General features: G+C 40.9%; 1 protein-coding gene across 1 annotated transcript in view; it reads right to left on the bottom strand.

Moving 5' to 3' along the window:
• Positions 1-384: 384 nt before the first annotated feature.
• LOC131349491 (inactive phospholipase D5-like) overlaps positions 385-20438 on the bottom strand; it is a 38761-nt gene continuing 18707 nt past the window's right edge. Inside the window, exons 2-10 of the mRNA XM_058385235.1 lie at positions 16922-17058; positions 10482-10659; positions 5913-6021; positions 5688-5815; positions 5385-5582; positions 2849-2985; positions 2494-2662; positions 1846-1936; positions 385-1230 (exon numbers count right to left, since the gene is read on the bottom strand). Coding sequence (XP_058241218.1) covers positions 986-1230; positions 1846-1936; positions 2494-2662; positions 2849-2985; positions 5385-5582; positions 5688-5815; positions 5913-6021; positions 10482-10659; positions 16922-17058 — 1392 coding nt within the window. The 3' untranslated portion in view covers positions 385-985. The remainder of the gene's footprint in view (positions 1231-1845; positions 1937-2493; positions 2663-2848; positions 2986-5384; positions 5583-5687; positions 5816-5912; positions 6022-10481; positions 10660-16921; positions 17059-20438) is intronic.

Below are 20438 nucleotides of genomic sequence, written 5' to 3'. Positions count from 1 at the left end.
ATCAAGGCAAACAAACAAACAAACAAATATATACATACTTAAGAAAATAAACAACTAAATAAATGTATATATAAGTAAAAAAAAAAAGAATAAATAAAGAAACAAATTAAGCTTGTGACCTGCTTATCAAGGTAAAAACAAACAAACAAACAAATAAATACATGCATACTTAAGAAAATAAACAACAAAATAAATATATGTAAATAAATAAATAAATAAATAAATGCACATATAAGCAACCAAAAAAAACAAATAACTGAATAAATATATATATATATATATATATATATATATATATATATATATATATATATATATATATATATATATATATATATATATATATATATATACAATATAAATTTTAAACAAATTATGCTGGTGACCCGTTTATCAAGGTAAAAACAAACAATCAAAAAATAAACAAACAAACAAATAAATAAACATACAGTTTCTAGTTAACTGATTGCTTGTTTTTTTTTTTTTTTAATTATTCTGTTGATGTGGAAGCAGACAAACAAACAAATAAATAAAAAAATATAAAGAATGAAAGTAAGATGAGTAAACAAACAGAGGATAATTCAGTAATTAATGTGTAGTACAGACGTCTATCTTTCTGTATCTATTTGTCAGATCTCTAATGTCTTTTCTTTTTGTTTTTATTCTATCTACAGAGACCATAAAGTTTCTGTGTAATGTTTTAGATGTAGTGTTTGTCATCCTGATGGAGATGGGATTTATTTGTAGATCAGATATAAAGGGTTAAATAAACAGTACGTTTTCATGTAGTTTCCATTAAGGGGTGAAGTTAAAGGATCATGAGGCAGGTTTTAAGCTCCATTATTAGCACTCAGGTCTGTTATGAAGAAATAAAACACAGCATCTTTTCACCTTCTTTATAAACTGGGAGTGAAACTGAAGAGAGTGTAGAGATGGCACGAGGAAAGGACTCGATACGAGACGAGTCGGTTCAGTCTGTCAGCGCTCACAGAGAGGCGTTGGGACTGCCCGAGTCCTCTGTGTGTCCTGGGTGACCTTTAGACACGGCGGTGCTCGAGCTGCAGGTGGGGATCTTGTTGGGCTGCAGAGGTTTAGCGTAGACCGAGTGCCAGTCTCTGTCGAACACCCACTTCACCCGCTCCGACAGGCCCGAGCTTCTCCCCGGCTCACTGACCACCAGGCCCGCTCCGGCATTAAACACAAACTCCTTCCCGACCCAGTCCAGATTCCCTGCTCAGAGTGAACACACACACACACAAACACACACAACTGAAACAGGTGTTTCACAGAGCAGAATTCACTCTATATAGAAAAATATACACTTTATAAAATTTATTTATTTAATTAATTAATTAATTAATCATCAGAGAATGGAATATATTTCTGGACAATTTTTAAGATGTATTATTTACTTGTTACTTTGCTGTTGTTTTTTTTTACACTAATAATTCTACCTATATTTTTAATGTTTACATAGCACACACACACACACACACCTAAAACAGGTTTCACGGGGCAGAATTCACTCTGCATAGAATTAGACATGAAAAAAAATTAAATAAGACAATAATAACCATAATAAAATAAAATAAAATAAAATAAAATAAAATAAAATAAAATATCAGACAATGGAATGTATTTCTGGACAATTTCTAAAATGTTTTATTTTCTTGTAAAGTTTTTTTTTTTACACGATTGTAAATTTCTAAATTCTTTCAGGTAACCTTACACACTGTAACCTGATTGGCTCTGACACTGTATGATGTAATAATCTCTCCTGTCACGGTCACTCTGTGGAGAGCCTGTTTATCAAAAAAGGAAGATTTGAGGATTTCTGATGATCACCTATATACACGGAGTTATCAGTCACCACGTATCTGTGATGCTGGACTCCTTGAGTCGAACCGTCGTCTCGCACTCGAGGACTGAAGAACCTCTGCAGGGAAACAAAGAGAAACAAAGACACGTGAAGAAACCTGAGCATGAAAAAAGGAGGAAGTTCCTTATAGTGGTGTGAAGGGAAAGAAAAATTCATAAACTAGTTTTGATCAAATCATAAAAACCTTTAATATTTAAAATAATAAAATGTAATATTTAAATATTTTTTAAAAATATTTAAAAAAAATTAAAAAATCACTTTTAAATATTGCAGATGAATCATTGTAAGAATTCCTTTTAAAAGAAAAAAATAAATAAGTAAAAAATGTTAAAAACCGAATTTTTGAAATGTTGTATTTCACATAACGTGAATATTTCATTATTAATATTCAGATTAATTTTATTTAGCTTGCACTTACAGCTAACGACCACTAGATGTCACTAGAGGCTTCTCTGTCGTTCTTAGCTACACGTTTCATTTTAAACATATAAGCAAGTGATAGCTTGCTCTTATTTATCATCACTCAAGATTTTATTACACATAAAGACACGTGTAAAGCTTCCAAACGTGTATTTTATCGATTAAACCCCTTCATGCTACGACAGCGTACGCACCGCCTCCATGGAGCAGCTGTTGGTCGGGACACAGAGGCTCTGTAAGGACCACAGGAAGTTGAAGGTGAGCGGGTGCGTTTGCTCTCGGCAGCTGACCAGCAGACGTACTTTGATGTGCTTCAGGATCAGAGCCTCGCGCAGCATGCCGTCGATACGTGACCAGTACTTACTGCGAGAACACACGGCAGCCTGAGTACAACTGAAGCTACACAATAAACACACACTGGACATTACAGAGACGTGTCCTTTCATCACTCTGCCTCTGTTAAAGGCAGGACAGAGGCTGAGAGAGAGCAGAAGGTCTACTGGCTCATGTATGAAAATGAAAGCAGGTTGGAGTCGGAGGCAGACTCACCTGTGTGTGTTGCTGCTCAGGAGAGGCAGATAATCCGTCATGGATATGTAGATGAAGCGCTTGGCCTCCTGAATGACGCGGAAAATGGCCTCAAGGTCCGTGGTGCGGTCTTTGGGCCGGAAGACATTCGGAGAGCTCTGACACACAACAACAACAACAACAACAACAACATTAACACAAAGACTATCTCTCTCTCTCTCTGTCTCTCTCTCTCTCTAAACTTTTTGTCCTTTTAATTCTGTTTAATTCTATTAATATATTCGCTCAGACGAAGCACCTGGAATAAAACACTTTGTTCCACGCCGTTGTAGGAATATAATCCACGCCCCTCGGGTGTAATCCAGTCTGAAACAAGCGGATTATTTTCCTATAATCCTAACAGCACGAGAGCTTAACAACAGCGAGTCCGCTTATACCATGACACATAACAGTGTTTTATCCCTTTATAGCAACATGTCATGTCCTGGAGACAGGGCATCACTTACATCATACTAATTCTAAAGCTAAAGCTGTACGGAGTTTAGAATTGAAAGCTTTTCCGATCCTTTAAAAACGATTCAAAGGCCGATTGTGCTCTTTTTTAAAACGACAACAATGCAACCAAACACACACACTTCGGAATGTAGAATTGAATTGAATTGAGATTTACTTCAGAATTTTGATTTTCTTTTTTGGATTATTACAATAGAATTTTTATTTTTTTTAAAAACCTTCTACATATTAAAATTCCGAAGGATTTCGGAATGTTGAACGTCAAATTTCCTTCCAGAGCGTTCCGTTTTAGCCGCGAGAATAACACTAGTTGAACGCTAGTTGCATCACCCGCTGATAAACGTTGTTACTATGGCAACCAATAGCGGGATAGGGGGACATGGTACGGCGACTGGAGACTCGCAGTGATAAAATCACTGTAAACGTGAACGCAACTCAAGAACATAAACCTGGGATCATCAGCTGCGCTAGCCGATAAGTCGACATCGCCATGGTTACCATTACCATTACAACAGGGTTGCTTTTACTTGTAGTTTTATCGAGCATCTATTCATTAATGAATGAATTCAGGATTTTAAGCAGCAAATCCTCTTCTAGGTGACATCCAGAAGCCTTTAACCTTCAGAGGCAGGAATCAGTCATCAATCCTGCTTTCTGGGAAAAGATGGAGAAGTTCTCAGTGTCCAAATATATCTCCCCGAAGAGTCCTTGCTCACAGGCAGAGTGGCTGTGAACATGAGACTGATTACCGCCTGCCAGCTCCACAGGACAGTAAATCATCAGCTTTTTTCGGGGATTTTTTAAGAAGCCATCGATCAGAGATGAGCCAGATTTATTTACCGGGGAGTCCGAGCGTGGCACCTCACTGGATCTGAGCAAACGCTCTTCTACTTAAAGTCTCCTTTAACGGGGTTTAAAACAATAAAGATATCAATCTTGTCACAGAAATGTCACTTAATAAGCTTGCAAAAATATTGGCACCCCTTAAACCCCTAAACCTTATAAACGCTACATTTCACTGACCAAATGAAAGCCGCTGCAGTGGACAAATGTTCTAAAATAGCGAATGTTCCATTCCAGATGTGTTTATCGAGGATGAGGAAGTCTAAGCAGTAGATTTCTGTTGTAATATCTAATAGAAATCAGCGCTAAAGGGGTTAAAATGGCTGTATTTAGCATTAGTTGTAGTCTGTAAGGAAAGTACTGGTCTATAAGAGTGTTTACAGAATGCTATGAATGCTAGCTAGATGTTAGCTTTGTTACAGTTGCTCTCGGAAACAAAGATGCTAAGCTGGGAAAGGGCAAAAAGAAACATTGAGACCAGCAAAAATGGCTAATGGGAATTTAGATAAATAATAAAAAACTGAAGAGACAACTGAAGCCCACAGTTAAGTATCGAGTACACAGAAGCTAATCCTAACAAGCTAATCACAACAACAAACAGAGTGCATGATATACAGCTAAAGTTATAGTACACAATAGGACAGTTTGTTCTTGTGTAGCTTGTGCTACTATGCCTGTTTTTCATCAGCTAGCATTAACTAGCATTTGTTGGTTAGCTAGCTAGTTTAGTCAGCGTGCTTGTCGCTAGCTCTCTCAACACTGTCTCTCTCAGCTCTGTCTCTCTCAGCACTGTCTTTCTCTATGCTATCTTTTTCCACGATGTTTCTCTCCACACTGTCTCTCTGTGCTCTCTTTCTCCACGCAGTCTCCCTCAGCACTGTCTCTTTCCACACTGTCTTTCTCCACTCTATCTTTTTCCCACGCTGTCTCTCTATGCTTTCTTTCTCCACACAGTCTCTCTCAACACTGTGTCTCTCAGCACTGTCTTTCTCCACGCTGTCTCTCTCCACACTGTCTTTCTCCATGCTGTCTCTGTCAACACTGTCTCTTTCAGCTCTGTCTCTACACTGTCTCTCTACAGTCTCTTCCTCCATGCAGTCTCTCTCAACACAGTCTCTCTCAACACTGTCTCTCTCAGCACTGTCTCTCTCCATGCTGTCTTACAATCCTGATCATAAGTAAAGTTTTTTTCTGCGCTCACCGAGACGTAGGCTGTGGCCTGGGATCCGTTGAGCTGAAAAGAGAAATGCTCATCCTTGCTGTAGAGGGCGCTCAGACGCTTGGACCATATCGCCGGGACAAACTCCTTGTACTCCAGCTGCCAGTAGAGGTTGAAGATCCTGTGCAGGTCCACAGCCAAACATCTGCACTGGTAAACGATGAGGCCGAGCTCCTTCAGCTGGCACACAGTGAAGGGTGAAAGGTCATGAGCACTCATCAGTAAAATGCTGGGGAGGTTTGGTTCTACAGATTTGCTGTGTGTGTGTGTGTGTGTGTGTGTTACCATAGACAGAGATCTCCAGTCCATAGCAGCGCTGCCAATGTACATGTGCTTCCTGTCCACCACCCAGAAGGAGGAACGGAGGTCGCCGTCGGTGAGAGCAGTCATGTTCAGATAACGCACATCCGCACCTACGCCACAAACCTTCTTTAATAACACTTATATTTATCTGATCATACCAGTTCAGTGTCTGATCAATTAGGTTGTTGTTGTAGTTGTTGTTCTGACCGTAATGAGACAGCAGCTCGAGCTCCGGAGACGGCGGCATCCCGCTGGTCACCTTCAGCTGAACACCCTGAGCTTTCAGACCCATCAGCCGGTGGAGTAACAGTCGACCCTGTGGACGAGAAGAGGAGAGGCTGTGAAAATGAACAAAAAAAGCATCAGGTCTCAAGCTGTCTCTCTTCATGCTGTCTCGCTTTCTGCATTCTCTCTCTCTTTCTCTCTCTCCATGCTGGGTTTCTCCACACTGTTTCTCTCCATGCTGTCTCTCTCAGCACTGTCTCTCTCAGCACTGTCTCTCTCAGCACTGTCTTTCTCCACACTGTCTTTCTTCATACTCCCTCTCTCTTTGCTGTCTCTCTCCACACTATCTTTCTCCACACTGTCTTTCTTCATACTCCCTCTCTCTTCGCTGTCTTTCTCCACACTATCTTTCTCCACACTGTCTTTCTCTACACTGTCTCTCTCCACACTGTCTTTCTTCATACTCTCTCTCTTTGCTGTCTCTCTCCACACTATCTTTCTCCACACTGTCTTTCTTCATACTCCCTCTCTCTTTGCTGTCTTTCTCCACACTATCTTTCTCCACACTGTCTTTCTCTACACTGTCTCTCTCCACACTGTCTTTCTTCATACTCTCTCTCTTTGCTGTCTCTCTCCACACTATCTTTCTCCACACTGTCTTTCTTCATACTCCCTCTCTCTTTGCTGTCTTTCTCCACACTATCTTTCTCCACACTGTCTTTCTCTACACTGTCTCTCTCCACACTGTCTTTCTTCATACTCTCTCTCTTTGCTGTCTCTCTCCACACTATCTTTCTCCACACTGTCTTTCTCCACACTGTCTTCCTCCACACTGTCTCTCTCCACACTGTCTCTCTCCACACTGTCTCTCTCCACACTATCTCTCTCCACACTATCTTTCTCCACACTGTCTCTCTCCACACTGTCTCTCTCCACACTGTCTCTCTCCACACTATCTTTCTCCACACTGTCTCTCTCCACACTGTCTTTCTTCACACTATCTTTCTCCACACTGTCTCTCTTCACACTGTCTCTCTCCACACTCTTTCTCTCTCTTTGCTGTCTCTCCCCATCAGCCTTTCTTTCTCATTTCATCATTTCAGATCAGAGTCTGATCATTTCAGTTCACCATCCGATCATTTCAGGATAAAGTCCCATCATTTCCTTTTTGGTTAGAGTGTGATCGTTTTCAGTTCAGAATCTAATCTTTCCCATCCGTAAGACTCCGAACATTTCCGTTCAGCGTCGGATCATTTCCTTTCAGGTGAGATTCTGATGATTTCAGTGTATCATCGTCAGGTTAGCTCCCAGTCAATGACATGTCTTTGGTCTGCTCTGTATTGTCGTGGGGGTGCACAAACTTTTGCACTTAACCAAATGAACCCTTTCAATTCAGTTAAATAACCAAGATCCGTCGCTTGGTCTTCATTCACGAGGCTCTATAATGACTAGTGGCGTTCAGACGGCGAGGAACCGAGATTCATTTTTATTGGTTTGTTCACTTCAGTGTTTTACACACACCTTTTATTTTAAATAATTCAGCTGCATAGAGCCGCCTAGCATCCTGAGGGAAACCATGAATCTGTGCACTCCATAATTTACAGCTTTATATACAGTGCAGAAGGCCAGGGTTTAGACGAGAGCAAAACGAGGCACTGGGGATCCAGAGGCAGGTAAAGAACTACAAAAAAAGAGTCATCATCTTCTATAGATCATAAACCCACGCTTCAGGACGTAGCAGCGTCTTAGAAATGTGAAGGTTTTGCTAGTTCTATCTCTTTTCTATCTAAAAACTCCATAAAATATCTGTTTATAGCTAAAATGTTGATGTATTTAGTGATTACGAGGCTAATTTCTTGCTTAGCACTTAACTCTCATTATTCCTGTGAGATGTTAGCGGTTAGCCATCAGGATGCATTAGCTGCATCTCAAATGACGTACCACACACTTACACTATGCACTCTACTGGCTAGAATTCTGTCTCTCTCCACACTCTCTTTCTACACGCTGTCTCTCTATGCTGTCGCTCTCAACACTGTCTCTCTCCACACTCTCTTTCTACACGTTGTCTCTCAGCACTGTCTCTCTCCATGCTGTCTCTCTCAACACTGTCTTTCTACACGCTGTCTCTCTCAATGCTGTCTCTCTCCACACTGTCTTTCTACACGCTGTCTCTCTCAGCACTGTCTCTCTCTATGCTGTCTCTCTCTCCACACTGTCTTTCTACACACTGTCTCTCTCAGCACTCTCTCTCTCAGCACTGTCTCTCTCTGTGCTGTCGCTCTCAACACTGTCTCTCTCCACACTCTCTTTCTACACGTTGTCTCTCAGCACTGTCTCTCTCCATGCTGTCTCTCTCAACACTGTCTCTCTCCACACTGTCTTTCTACATGCTGTCTCTCTCAGCACTCTCTCTCTCAGCACTGTCTCTCTCCACACTGTCTTTCTACACGCTGTCTCTCTCAGCACTCTCTCTCTCAGCACTGTCTCTCTCCACACTCTCTTTCTACATGCTGTCTCTCTCAGCACTGTCTCTCTCCATGCTGTCTTTTTCAACACTCTCTTTGTACACGTTGTCTCTCAGCACTGTCTCTCTCCATGCTGTCTCTCTCAACACTCTCTTTCTACATGCTGTCTCTCTGAACACTGTATTTCTCCACGCTGTCTCTCTTCACACTGTCTCTCTCCATGCTGTCTCTCTCAACACTCTCTTTCTACATGCTGTCTCTCTTCACACTGTCTCTCTCCATGCTGTTTCTCTCCATCACATCAGTTAACGTCCGCCGAATGATCAGCGTGAAATCTGAAAACGAATCAAAGTGCCGCCGCATCGTTCTGTTTAGAAAACGTAGAGATAAACTTCAACACTATCAGCAGGTAGAACGGCATTATGGGTATTGCAGTAAACCTTCAGCTGTATTCTGAAAGTTCCTACACAAGTATTACAGCTTGATGAGCTTCTGTAGATCGCTTTACACTCATCCCATCCACTCAGCATCGCTTTATCTTTCATCTGTGACTCATCCTTCCTGAGGAAACACAAAGGACGATCCCAGAAAAGCTCTCACCGTGAAGCACCGGAATCGCGTCACACGCCAGCTTTTTAGCGACGCTTTGAAAATAACGAGCTGGGTCATTTTCCCCTCAACGTATCTCATGACACAAGCGGGTTTCTGATAAATCAGCGGCGTTCTCTCGAGTCAGATCTCAGCATCGATTCTCATCGTCAGTTTAACTCAGAAACCAAGCCGTGGTGCCGCGAGGAAAGCGTCTGCGACTGAGCGATTAGATCCGCGCCAGCCGCCGCGAGCGCAATTTGCAGCCTGCCAAAACAGCTAGTGGGAGATCCATTAGAGCTCCACGCCTCTCCTCTCTAATGAGCTCGGCGTTTCGGCTCGGCAAACAAGCTCGGCGTCGGGAGACGTGATTCGGACCGCAATAAGCAGCTAGCCACTGAGAATCCCAGAGGAAGATCTGGGCTTTTAATGTCACATGGCATAAACAGGAGAGTTTCTGTTCACTAACAAATTTTCTGGAGTGCAGAATTTCTTTTATAACAGCCTGAAGCTGGCTGAAGAACTGAGTTGCAGATGTTAAAAAATGGTAGCGCTGTGTTACGCTACACTGTTACGGGATTAGTGTTTGTAACTCTCTCACAGATTCATCACAATACACAACACACCACCAGGGAAACACTCCGAGTTAGTTATTTTTTTTTTCTAGAAACGTTTTGTTTATTCCATTCTTATATTCTGTTTATTCCATACCCTATTCTATTCTACTGTTGTTTATTTTTTATTCTATTTTAATTTTTATATACTGTATAATGATAGTCTATTTTATATTATATTTTGTATTATATTCTATTTATACTTGATATTCTTTTATTTCAGATTCCTCTCTTCTTCTAGTGTATTTCTCATGTTTTATATTCTAGTTTTACATTTTTATTTCAATTATTATTTTTATTTTATATTCTTGTTTTATATTTTTATTTCAATTATTTCTTATATTTTATATTCTAGTTTCACATTTTTATTTCAATAGTATTTCTTATATTTTATCGTCTAGTTTTGTATTTTTATTTCAATTAATACTTTTATTTCAGATTCTAGTTTTACATTTTTATTTCAATTATTACTTTCATTTTATATTCTAGTTTTACATTTTTATTTCAACTGTATTTCTTATATTTTATGTTCTAGTTTTATATTTTTATTTCAATTATTATTTTTATTTTATATTCTAGTTTTATATTTTTATTTCAATTATTTCTTATATTTTATATTCTAGTTTCACATTTTTATTTCAATTATTCCTAATATTTTATATTCTAGTTTTACATTTTTATTTCCATTATAGGACAGTTGTAAAAAAACACTTCACTACATGTCATACTGTGTATAATTGTGTACGTGAATTTAACTTGAATTTGTTTAATTATTGATCTAGATTAAAAAAGACTAAAGCTCCGCTGCATTGCTCCGTTCAGGTGGAGGGTTTCAGTGAAACGTTGGACAGAATTTTTCTAGAATTATTGCATAAACGAACCTGCTTGGCTTGGGGAAACCGAGCGTCCTGCTCTGTGGAGTTGAGATCCCACCACGGTGACACAACTTCCACCGATTTCTGAGCCAGGTCCAGAAGGCTGTGGAGTCCAGCGGTCAGGGACGTGGTACCCTCGTGAGAAATGGAGATGTCTTCTGGGATATTTTCCACAAGCACCACCCTGTACACAAGAGACCGTGGTTCAGATGTTAGCTGGGTCTTACAGATGATGTGGAACAATCTCCATTGTTTTCTTCTCAATATCTAGAACCTGCGATTCTGTTTTTAGAAAGAACTGGAGGTTTATTGAATAAATCAGTGGAGCTTAGTAACCTAAAAAGAAAAACACTCTGCTGTAGGGTTTGATGTTAAAACATCCCTTTCAGAGGAGAAGAACCGTTAACTTCAGCTACTTCTAGATCATTTCAGTTTAGAATAAAAAGGAAAATAATTTCACGCAGGGTTTTTGTGTGTGTTATAAACAAAAGACAGTGAGTGGTTTAGGTTTCAGTAATAAAAGTGATGAGCAGTATGTTATTTGGTATCTATATCGTGCAGATTAGATTCAGTACTTTACATACGTTAGATATATTTATGCAGGTTCTATAATTCTAACATCTGGACTGGGACTACAGATGAAAACCAGCCTTTTCAGACTGCAGTCATTTATTCTGGTCCATTTATTTTAATCTTCAAATCCCCAAATACTGTAAAGAGCATGAGAAATCTGTTTAATAGACACATCTAAACATCGCTGAAATTCCTCAGACACAAGCGAAACAGACACAGCCATCGATCTTCACCTCCTCGCCCCAGCGACTGATGAAGTGGCGCATCACCAGGAATACGAGAAACGGAAAAGGTTTACAGTCGGAAGAGTGTTTACAGACGGAACGCCGCGACTTGTTATCGATTACTCGTGAGCTTCATCTGTAATATGAAAGCTGCGAGACACAGAACAGCGTTAGTATTGAGCCGAACCCTGCAGCTGGGATTAATTGCCGCTTTGGGATTTTCGACGGTATTGCGCTCTTTCCTATATTCCCATGATGCATTGCGCTGCTTGTGTCTCCCCGATGGTTTGGAAGTTTCCAGAATGCCATAAATCAAAAGCAGTTCTTAATGGTGAAAAGGTTTTTCTGTAGCTTTTGTTTTTACGGTTAAATAAAAGCGTTCTTTCTGCAGCATCGTGATGGATCTATTAAAGGATCGTGTTTTTTTTTCGAAAGATGACGTGAAACTAAAAATGTTCTGCACTTTTGTAACACAATGAGGATTTTATTTTGGTTTATTGTAGTTTGGAGGCTCAAAACCAGTTTTGCAATTTTTAACACGCAAGAACATTTTCAGCTTGCGAAAATGAAAAACAAAAAACAACAAAAAAAATAAATAAATAAAAACACTTCGCAAACCACAAACAAAAAATAAATAAATAAAAATAAAAACTTAAAAATTTAAAAATTAAAAAAAAAAAACACTTGGCAAACCACAAACAAAATAAAAAAAAATAAATAAATAAAAATAAAATAAAATAAAACAAAATAAAAACAAATAAAATTAAATAAACTAAAAACACTTGGCAAACCACAAACAAAAAATAAAAAACAACAACAACAAAAAAAAATAATAAAAAAAATAAAATAAAAAAAAAAAAGCACACAAAAAATAAAAACACTTGGCAAACCAAAAACAAAAAATAAAAAACAAAAAAATAAAATAAATTAAAACAAAAAACAGAAAGATTAAATAAAATAAAAACACACACAAACAAAAAATAAAAAATTAATTAAAAAAATAATAATAATAATTAATTAATTACTGGTAAACAAACCAGAATGAAAATAAGGAAAACACACACACACACATTTATATGATTTGATGCAGGAATAAATGTTTTTATTCCTCTACTACCACAGAAATTTTCCAACTCTAACCATTAACATTTAGTCCCACTTAACACTAACACACTGTATTATTTATCCGTTTCTAGTTCTAGTTGTGGAACGTCCAGGAAACTAGTTCGTTTCAGCTCCATGACTAGCTCCCTGACATAATTCAGCTGCTTCTCATCATTCCCTGGTTTGCGCTGTGGGAATTTCTCCACAGATCTAATACATTGTGTGGCTTCTAAAATCCTCCCCGATGGGTTTGAGAGACGAAACAAGCTCCAGCTGAAGGAAAATGGCTCTGTGTTTTTCTCCTGCTCCATTAAATCCAACATTAAATCAAGTCCAAATCGGATTTAGTAACTAATTACAGCCTCAAACTGCAGTGAATACAATTACGCATTTATGAGCAAAGATCTCATCTTGTGGTCTGTATGATCTCCACACACACACACACACACACACCTCGTCATCTCTCTCCAGATAAAAGCCTTACATCTATAAATCTGATGCGTTTTTTTTATTTTTTTTAAAAGCCGAATGAGCGAGACGTTTAATATATAACGTTACACACAATGCCATTAAAAGGGTCGCAATCGATATCAGCCTCCATCACTGATATTCAAACCTACGTGATTAGATTTACTGCTCTGCCAGTAATGACTGTACATCACACCATGGACCTGAGACACATCACACCATGGACCTGAGACACATCACACCATGGACCTGAGACACATCACACCATGGACCTGAGACACATCACACCATGGACCTGAGACACATCACACCATGGACCTGAGACACATCACATCATGGACCTGAGACACATCACATCATGGACCTGAGACACATCACATCATGGACCTGAGACACATCACACCATGGACCTGAGACACATCACACCATGGACCTGAGACACATCACACCATGGACCTGAGACACATCACACCATGGACCTGAGACACATCACATCATGGACCTGAGACACATCACACCATGGACCTGAGACACATCACACCATGGACCTGAGACACATCACATCATGGACCTGAGACACATCACACCATGGACCTGAGACACATCACACCATGGACCTGAGACACATCACACCATGGACCTGAGACACATCACATCATGGACCTGAGACACATCACACCATGGACCTGAGACACATCACACCATGGACCTGAGACACATCACACCATGGACCTGAGACACATCACATCATGGACCTGAGACACATCACACCATGGACCTGAGACACATCACACCATGGACCTGAGACACATCACACCATGGACCTGAGACACATCACATCATGGACCTGAGACACATCACACCATGGACCTGAGACACATCACACCATGTACCTGAGACACATCACACCATGGACCTGAGACACATCACACCATGGACCTGAGACACATCACACCATGGACCTGAGACACATCACATCATGGACCTGAGACACATCACACCATGGACCTGAGACACATCACACCATGGACCTGAGACACATCACACCATGGACCTGAGACACATCACACCATGGACCTGAGACACATCACACCATGGACCTGAGACACATCACATCATGGACCTGAGACACATCACACCATGGACCTGAGACACATCACATCATGGACCTGAGACACATCACACCATGGACCTGAGACACATCACACCATGGACCTGAGACACATCACATCATGGACCTGAGACACATCACACCATGGACCTGAGACACATCACACCATGGACCTGAGACACATCACACCATGGACCTGAGACACATCACATCATGGACCTGAGACACATCACACCATGGACCTGAGACACATCACATCATGGACCTGAGACACATCACACCATGGACCTGAGAGACATCACCATGGACCTGAGACACATCACATCATGGACCTGAGACACATCACACCATGGACCTGAGACACATCACACCATGGACCTGAGACACATCACATCATGGACCTGAGACACATCACCATGGACCTGAGACATCAGAGTAAGGACCTGAGAGACATCACACCATGGACTTGAAGGTGATTATAAAACAAACAGACACACACACACACACACACGCACAAAAGAAGAAGCTTGTTTTGTTACTGAAAAAAGAAATGCAAAACTCTCTGTCCTTCTCCTCAGACACACACACACACACACACAAGCATATTGCGACTCTATATTAGGAAGAAAAAAAAAAGTAAACCTTGGCCTGTGTGTGTGTGTGTGTGTGTCTGAGGAGAAGGACAGAGAGTTTTGCATTTCTTTTTTCAGTAACAAAACAAGCTTCTTCTTTTGTGCGTGTGTGTGTGTGCGCGTGTGTCTGCATGTGTGTGTATGTGTATGTGTGTGTGTGCGTGTGTGTATGTGTATGTGTGTGTGTGTCTGCATGTGTGCGTGTGTGTGTGTATGTGTGTGTGTGCGTGTGTCTGCATGTGTGCGTGTGTGTATGTGTATGTGTGTGTGTGTCTGCATGTGTGCGTGTGTGTATGTGTGTGTGCGTGTGTCTGCATGTGTGCGTGTGTGTATGTGTGTGTGTGTGTGTGCCTGCATGTGTGCGCGTGTATGTGTGTGTGCGCGTGTGTGTCTGCATGTGTGCGTGTGTGTGTGCGCGTGTGTGTCTGCATGTGTGCGTGTGTGTATGTGTGTGTGTGCGTGTGTGTCTGCATGTGTGCGTGTGTGTATGTGTGTGTGTGCGTGTGTGTCTGCATGTGTGCGTGTGTGTATGTGTGTGTGTGTGCCTGCATGTGTGCGTGTGTATGTGTGTGTGTGTGTGTGTGTCTGCATGTGTGCGTGTGTGTATGTGTGTGTGTGTGTGTGCCTGCATGTGTGCGTGTGTATGTGTGTGTGCGCGTGTGTGTCTGCATGTGTGCATGTGTGTGTGCGCGTGTGTGTCTGCATGTGTGCGTGTGTGTGTGCGCGTGTGTGTCTGCATGTGTGCGTGTGTGTATGTGTGTGTGTGTGTGTGTGCCTGCATGTGTGTGTGTGTATGTGTGTGTGCGCGTGTGTGTCTGCATGTGTGCGTGTGTGTATGTGTGTGTGTGCGTGTGTCTGCATGTGTGCGTGTGTGTATGTGTGTGTGTGCGTGTGTCTGCATGTGTGCGTGTGTGTATGTGTGTGTGTGTGTGTGTCTGCATGTGTGCGTGTGTGTATGTGTGTGTGTGTGTGTGCCTGCATGTGTGCGTGTGTATGTGTGTGTGCGCGTGTGTGTCTGCATGTGTGCATGTGTGTATGTGTGTGTGTGCGTGTGTCTGCATGTGTGCGTGTGTGTATGTGTGTGTGTGCGTGTGTCTGCATGTGTGCGTGTGTGTATGTGTGTGTGTGTGTGTGTCTGCATGTGTGCGTGTGTGTATGTGTGTGTGTGTGTGTGCCTGCATGTGTGCGTGTGTATGTGTGTGTGCGCGTGTGTGTCTGCATGTGTGCATGTGTGTGTGCGCGTGTGTGTCTGCATGTGTGCGTGTGTGTGTGCGCGTGTGTGTCTGCATGTGTGCGTGTGTGTATGTGTGTGTGTGTGTGTGTGCCTGCATGTGTGTGTGTGTATGTGTGTGTGCGCGTGTGTGTCTGCATGTGTGCGTGTGTGTATGTGTGTGTGTGCGTGTGTCTGCATGTGTGCGTGTGTGTATGTGTGTGTGTGTGTGCCTGCATGTGTGCGTGTGTATGTGTGTGCGCGTGTGTGTCTGCATGTGTGCGTGTGTGTGTGTGTGTGCGTGTGTGCCTGCATGTGTGCGTGTGTGTGTGTCTGCATGTGTGCGTGTGTGCGTGTGTGTGTGTGCGTGTGTGCGTGTGTGTGCGTGTGTGTGTGCGCGTGTGTGTGCGTGTGTGGTAAATAGGAAAAGAGATGGAGACGCACATTTCCCAGCCAGCTCTCATGATCATGACTCATGTTGTTACATAAAAAACAAAACCAACGTTATTAATTCTTCACTTTTCTCTGGAATCCAATCAGAGCTTTCGGTGACATTTCTTGCACTCGGCGCTCGGCTCCTGAGAACAATTCCCACCTCCAGCGAGAAGAACACAACCCCCGCTTGGACCAGAGCCGAATCAATTTGGAGCACCAAATGACATTTTGTCGACTTATTAGGGAGGAAATGGAGGCCGGGGAGCTCGGGGGGAAGACGAGGGAAACGGCTGAGGCGGGGAAATGTTCAGTGTAACGAGCTGCATGAGCCTTGAGACGTGGAGGAGAGCGGGATCGTGCACGACAGCTAAAAGACGCTGATAACTGACCTCACGTCGATTATAACATGGACTTTACATTAAATACACAGGAGAAGCTGCTTCTGAGGGTCAGGGCTGGAGCGATATGACCAAAATATCATATCACGATACTTTCCTACGATACACGATATATACAGTATGTATCACGATTAAAGTCGAGGTTCCACTGTAAATAAGATTAAACTAAAAAACGTATTTCACTCACAATTTAAAAATTATAATCAATTCACTACAACAAGATCCTAAGATTGTGTAACAGACCAAGAATAAAATCAGTGTAGAAGTGCTGATAAAGATAGAGAGCTTTACTGGCAGATATCACTGCAGTTATCGCCGTTGAGGATGTCTTCGTCTTCTCCCAACACGTCCACGGCTGAAAATATCAGCGCCACCAGGACGGCGAAGCAGCACACGAGAGCAAAGATCACGATGCATTTCTGCTGAGACTAGGAAATAAACACACACACACACACAAGCAGAAAACACACATTGATTCAGAGTTATTTTAGCGCTCTGTGGGTGAGGCTGTGTTCCTCTAGCTCTGTTTCACACCGAAAATGAGAAGTGAGTCAATAAATCATGGAAACTGGAGCTCGGAAAATCAACGTCATGTAAATATACAGTAAATAATGCAATGTAGCATAAATAATATAACAAATATGCTGTAAATAATGTAACGTAATATAAACAACAAATACACAGTGAATAATGTAACATAAATAAAACATATACATATATAATGTAACAAGACGTGTTGGATTACTGATCAGAAGGGTTCGAATCCCAGGTCCACCAAGCTGCCATTACTGGGTCCTGGTTAGTTTAGCTCAGCTCGATGGGAATAAGTGTGGAAATGTGTGTGTGTGATGGACCGGTGTCCTGTCCAGAGTGAGTTCCCGGGATTTCTCCGGATCAGCCGGTTAGTGAAAACGAACGAAGGAGTAAATAAACGTGGGTTGATGTTCATCCTACCCGAGCTGAGAGCGTAAGATCGGATAATCAGCGATCCGAACGATTCCTATTGCGGATTTTCTGCTCTGGAGATTTAATAAAGGAAGAGTAAGAGATCGTTCATCATCTCAAACTCCTCTGTCTTCATCTTCACCCGGGAAAAGCTCTGGAAAATTCCATGACGTGGGTTTAGTAGAGTGATGAGTTTTTACTGTGGAGTCCAAATATCTGAGCAGAAAAACTTCTGTTCTTCATTCACTCTGAATTTAATACTACATTTATCTCTGAACATGAATATCTATCTATCTATCTATCTATCTATCTATCTATCTATCTATCTATCTATCTATCTATCTATCTATCTAAACCTGTCTGTCTGTCTATCTATCTATCTATCTATCTATCTATCTATCTATCTATCTATCTATCTATCTATCTATCTAAACCTGTCTGTCTGTCTGTCTGTCTGTCTGTCTGTCTGTCTGTCTGTCTGTCTATCTATCTATCTATCTATCTATCTATCTATCTAAACCTGTCTGTCTATCTATCTATCTATCTATCTATCTATCTATCTATCTATCTATCTATCTATCTATCTATCTATCTATCTATCTAAACCTGTCTGTCTGTCTATCTATCTATCTATCTATCTATCTATCTATCTATCTATCTATCTATCTATCTATCTATCTATCTATCTATCTAAACCTGTCTGTCTGTCTGTCTGTCTGTCTGTCTATCTATCTATCTATCTATCTATCTATCTATCTATCTATCTATCTAAACCTGTCTGTCTGTCTGTCTGTCTGTCTGTCTGTCTATCTATCTATCTATCTATCTATCTATCTATCTATCTATCTATCTATCTATATCTATCTGTCTGTCTGTCTGTCTGTCTGTCTGTCTGTCTGTCTGTCTATCTATCTATCTAAATCTGTCTGTCTATCTATCTATCTATCTATCTATCTATCTATCTATCTATCTATCTATCTATCTATCTATCTATCTATCTAAACCTGTCTATCTATCTATCTATCTATCTATCTATCTATCTATCTATCTATCTATCTATCTATCTATCTATCTAAACCTGTCTATCTATCTATCTATCTATCTATCTATCTATCTATCTATCTATCTATCTATCTATCTATCTATCTATCTATCTAAATCTGTCTGTCTATCTATCTATCTGTCTGTCTGTCTGTCTGTCTGCCTATCTATCTATCTATCTATCTATCTATCTATCTATCTATCTATCTATCTATCTATCTATCTGTCTGTCTGCTTATCTATCTATCTATCTATCTATCTATCTATCTATCTATCTATCTATCTATCTATCTATCTATCTATCTGTCTGTCTGTCTGTCTGTCTGTCTGCTTATCTATCTATCTATCTATCTATCTATCTATCTATCTATCTATCTATCTATCTATCTATCAAAATCTGTCTGTCTGTCTGTCTGTCTGTCTGTCTGCCTATCTATCTATCTATCTATCTATCTATCTATCTATCTATCTATCTATCTATCTATCTATCTATCTATCTATCTATCAAAATCTGTCTGTCTGTCTATCCATCTATCTATCTACAGCAGATTAATTGAAGCAGGACACGTCGTAGGTTTTAATCTGTTTATTCAAATTCATTGCTGTGGAACATCCTGAAACAAGTTTTCTCACTTTACACTACAGCAGCTGTAATCACTATTTCTCTCTCTCTCTCTCTCTTTCTCTCTCCAAGTTAATAAGAAACATTTGAGCTCCTCTCTCCTTAAAGCTCCAGCTTTGCCTCTGATTGCTACAAAGCCAACATCTTACTGTTTACTCTGAACGATGATACCCAGGAGACAGAGCTGTCCTACGCTGAGCTTCTGCCAGGGCTGATTACAGAACCGAGCCAGAATCGATACCACCCAGCATCCAGACGCAGCCCGATCCTGTGGGCCTGCAGAGCTCCGAGTGAGCAGTGATTATTCCACAGGAACTGCAGGACCAACACTCGAGACAAAACCATGACATGACAATGACCAAGACATCTGGTGTCTGATGTTCACTTCGGCTACGACACTAATGCAGCTAACAACCACGCCATCTATCTATTTATCTGTCTGTTTGTCTGTCTGTCTGTCTATCTAAATCTGTCTGTCTAGCTATCTGTCTGTCTATCTATCTGTCTATCTGTCTGTCTGTCTGTCTGTCTGTCTGTCTATCTATCTATCTATCTATCTATCTATCTATCTATCTATCCATCTATCCAGTGACATCTTGTTAAACTTTGTGCTTGTTTGTGGTTTGTTTTCTCTCAAGTCGGTATTTCATATCCCTGGTTTATTTATTGATTTATTTTTATGTTTTTGGTGTTAAAGTCGTGTCTTCTCGACCTCGGGGACGTGAACTACACACGTGTGATTTTATCAGTCTGAATGTGGAGCTCAGGCACGTGCGTACATCGATCCAGAAGACTCGGATTCGGACGATAAAAATATGTTTCATTCGGATATTTTATGTACTTTCCTGATTTATTCACAGTCTTTTACGTTCGATAGCCAATCGATGTGATTTTAAGGAGACAATAAACGAGAGGCAGCAGAACATCGGTCACTGGATAATGCGGTCAGTGCTGCTGGGACAGATACGACTCTACAATTTATCTGCTGATAAAATGAAGTGTGATGATGTTCTTTAATTCTGTAAATTCCAGACTTCCAGGCGAGACACATGATCGGGAGGCTGTGGGACGACACGTCGCATTACTGTAACGAAACCTGATGCGCAGCAGATGCCGTGTGTTGTGTTGTAGTCCACATCGCCTCGAAGGCTCCAGATGGCTGTAAAGCTACAGCTCTAGCTTCATGTGAGCAGTAAGAAT

Source organism: Hemibagrus wyckioides, linkage group LG29, assembly GCF_019097595.1.
Source record: "Hemibagrus wyckioides isolate EC202008001 linkage group LG29, SWU_Hwy_1.0, whole genome shotgun sequence".
In the NCBI taxonomy this organism is placed as follows: Eukaryota; Metazoa; Chordata; class Actinopteri; order Siluriformes; family Bagridae; genus Hemibagrus; species Hemibagrus wyckioides.
Note: the sequence above shows the minus strand (reverse complement) of the source record. Positions and strands in the feature narration are given on the sequence as shown.